The 1,159-nt window shown below is 44.6% G+C and overlaps 1 protein-coding gene across 1 annotated transcript in view; it reads left to right on the top strand.

Moving 5' to 3' along the window:
- Positions 1-603: 603 nt before the first annotated feature.
- Positions 604-1,159, top strand: part of LOC108250780 (double zinc ribbon and ankyrin repeat-containing protein 1) — a 19,179-nt gene continuing 18,623 nt past the window's right edge. The window contains exon 1 of the mRNA XM_037974650.1: positions 604-648. Coding sequence (XP_037830578.1) covers positions 604-648 — 45 coding nt within the window. The remainder of the gene's footprint in view (positions 649-1,159) is intronic.

The following is a 1,159-nucleotide window of genomic DNA, read 5'->3' as shown; positions in this document are numbered from 1 at the left end:
GTCCATGATGGGTCCATGACGGGTCCATGATGGGTCCATGACGGGTCCATGACGGGTCCATCATGGGTCCATGATGTGTCCATGCCAGGTCCATGACAGGTCCATGATGGGTCCATGACAGGTCCATGATAGGTCCATGACAGGTCCATGACGGGTCCATGACAGGTCCATGATGGGTCCAAGATGTGTCCATGACAGGTCCATGACGGATTCATGACGGGTCCATGATGGGTCCATGATGGGTCCATGACGGGTCCATAACAGGTTGATGAAATCTCATTTCCTGCAGATCACTGCTCACAGTTTAAACACTCCTGTTTGTCTTGATGCTCAGAGTTTTCCAACCTGAACCTTTAGTTTTTGGAACAAGATGTTAAACAGATGTTTGACTGAGTGTCTTGAAGGAGTTTTAGGCTCAGTTCCATCATAAGACGTTTGTTTGGGGGAATCAGGATTTTCAGATGTTAAATAAAGTTGCTGTTTTGATCATTTATGTGATTTCTGCTCTACAGAATAAATCTGAATCCCTCTGGAGTGATCATTTGTTGGCAGTTGCCCTCAAAAATATATTTCATTAATAACAGAAGATCATTTAATGCTGTGATGTTAAAGGATCTGTTGGTTCTTCTGCAGGAGCCCAATTCCAAGGTAGAACTGACTAATCCAGGATAAGAGCAGAAAGCTGGGCTTAACTAATCCTCATCACAGCTTCCTGGATTAATCTGCTTCACGAACATCAAGTCAGGCTGAGTCAGGAGCAGCTAAAGTAATCCTGCTAACTACCCACCCACCTAAACACCAAGAACGAGTCGCTTCTTCAGCTCATTTTAAAGGAGAAACAGACAAAAATGGATGTTTTTACACTTTTAACATCAACAGACTAATAAAGATGTGAGGATTCCTTGATTCAGAGCAGGTAACTGTAATTAAAGCCAAGGTGCAGGCAACTGTAACTAAAGCCAGGGTCCAGGTAACTGTAACTGAACCCAGGGTGCAGGTAACTGTAACTAAACCCAGGGTGCAGGTAACTGTAACTAAAGCCAGGGTCCAGGTAACTGTAACTAAAGCCAGGGTCCAGGTAACTATAACTAAACCCGGGGTCCAGGTAACTGTAACTAAACCCAGGGTCCAGGTAACTGTAACTAAACCCAGGGTGCAG

Source organism: Kryptolebias marmoratus, linkage group LG3 (genome assembly GCF_001649575.2).
Source record: "Kryptolebias marmoratus isolate JLee-2015 linkage group LG3, ASM164957v2, whole genome shotgun sequence".
Lineage (NCBI taxonomy): Eukaryota > Metazoa > Chordata > Actinopteri > Cyprinodontiformes > Rivulidae > Kryptolebias > Kryptolebias marmoratus.
This window is presented reverse-complemented; position numbering and strand designations above follow the sequence as displayed.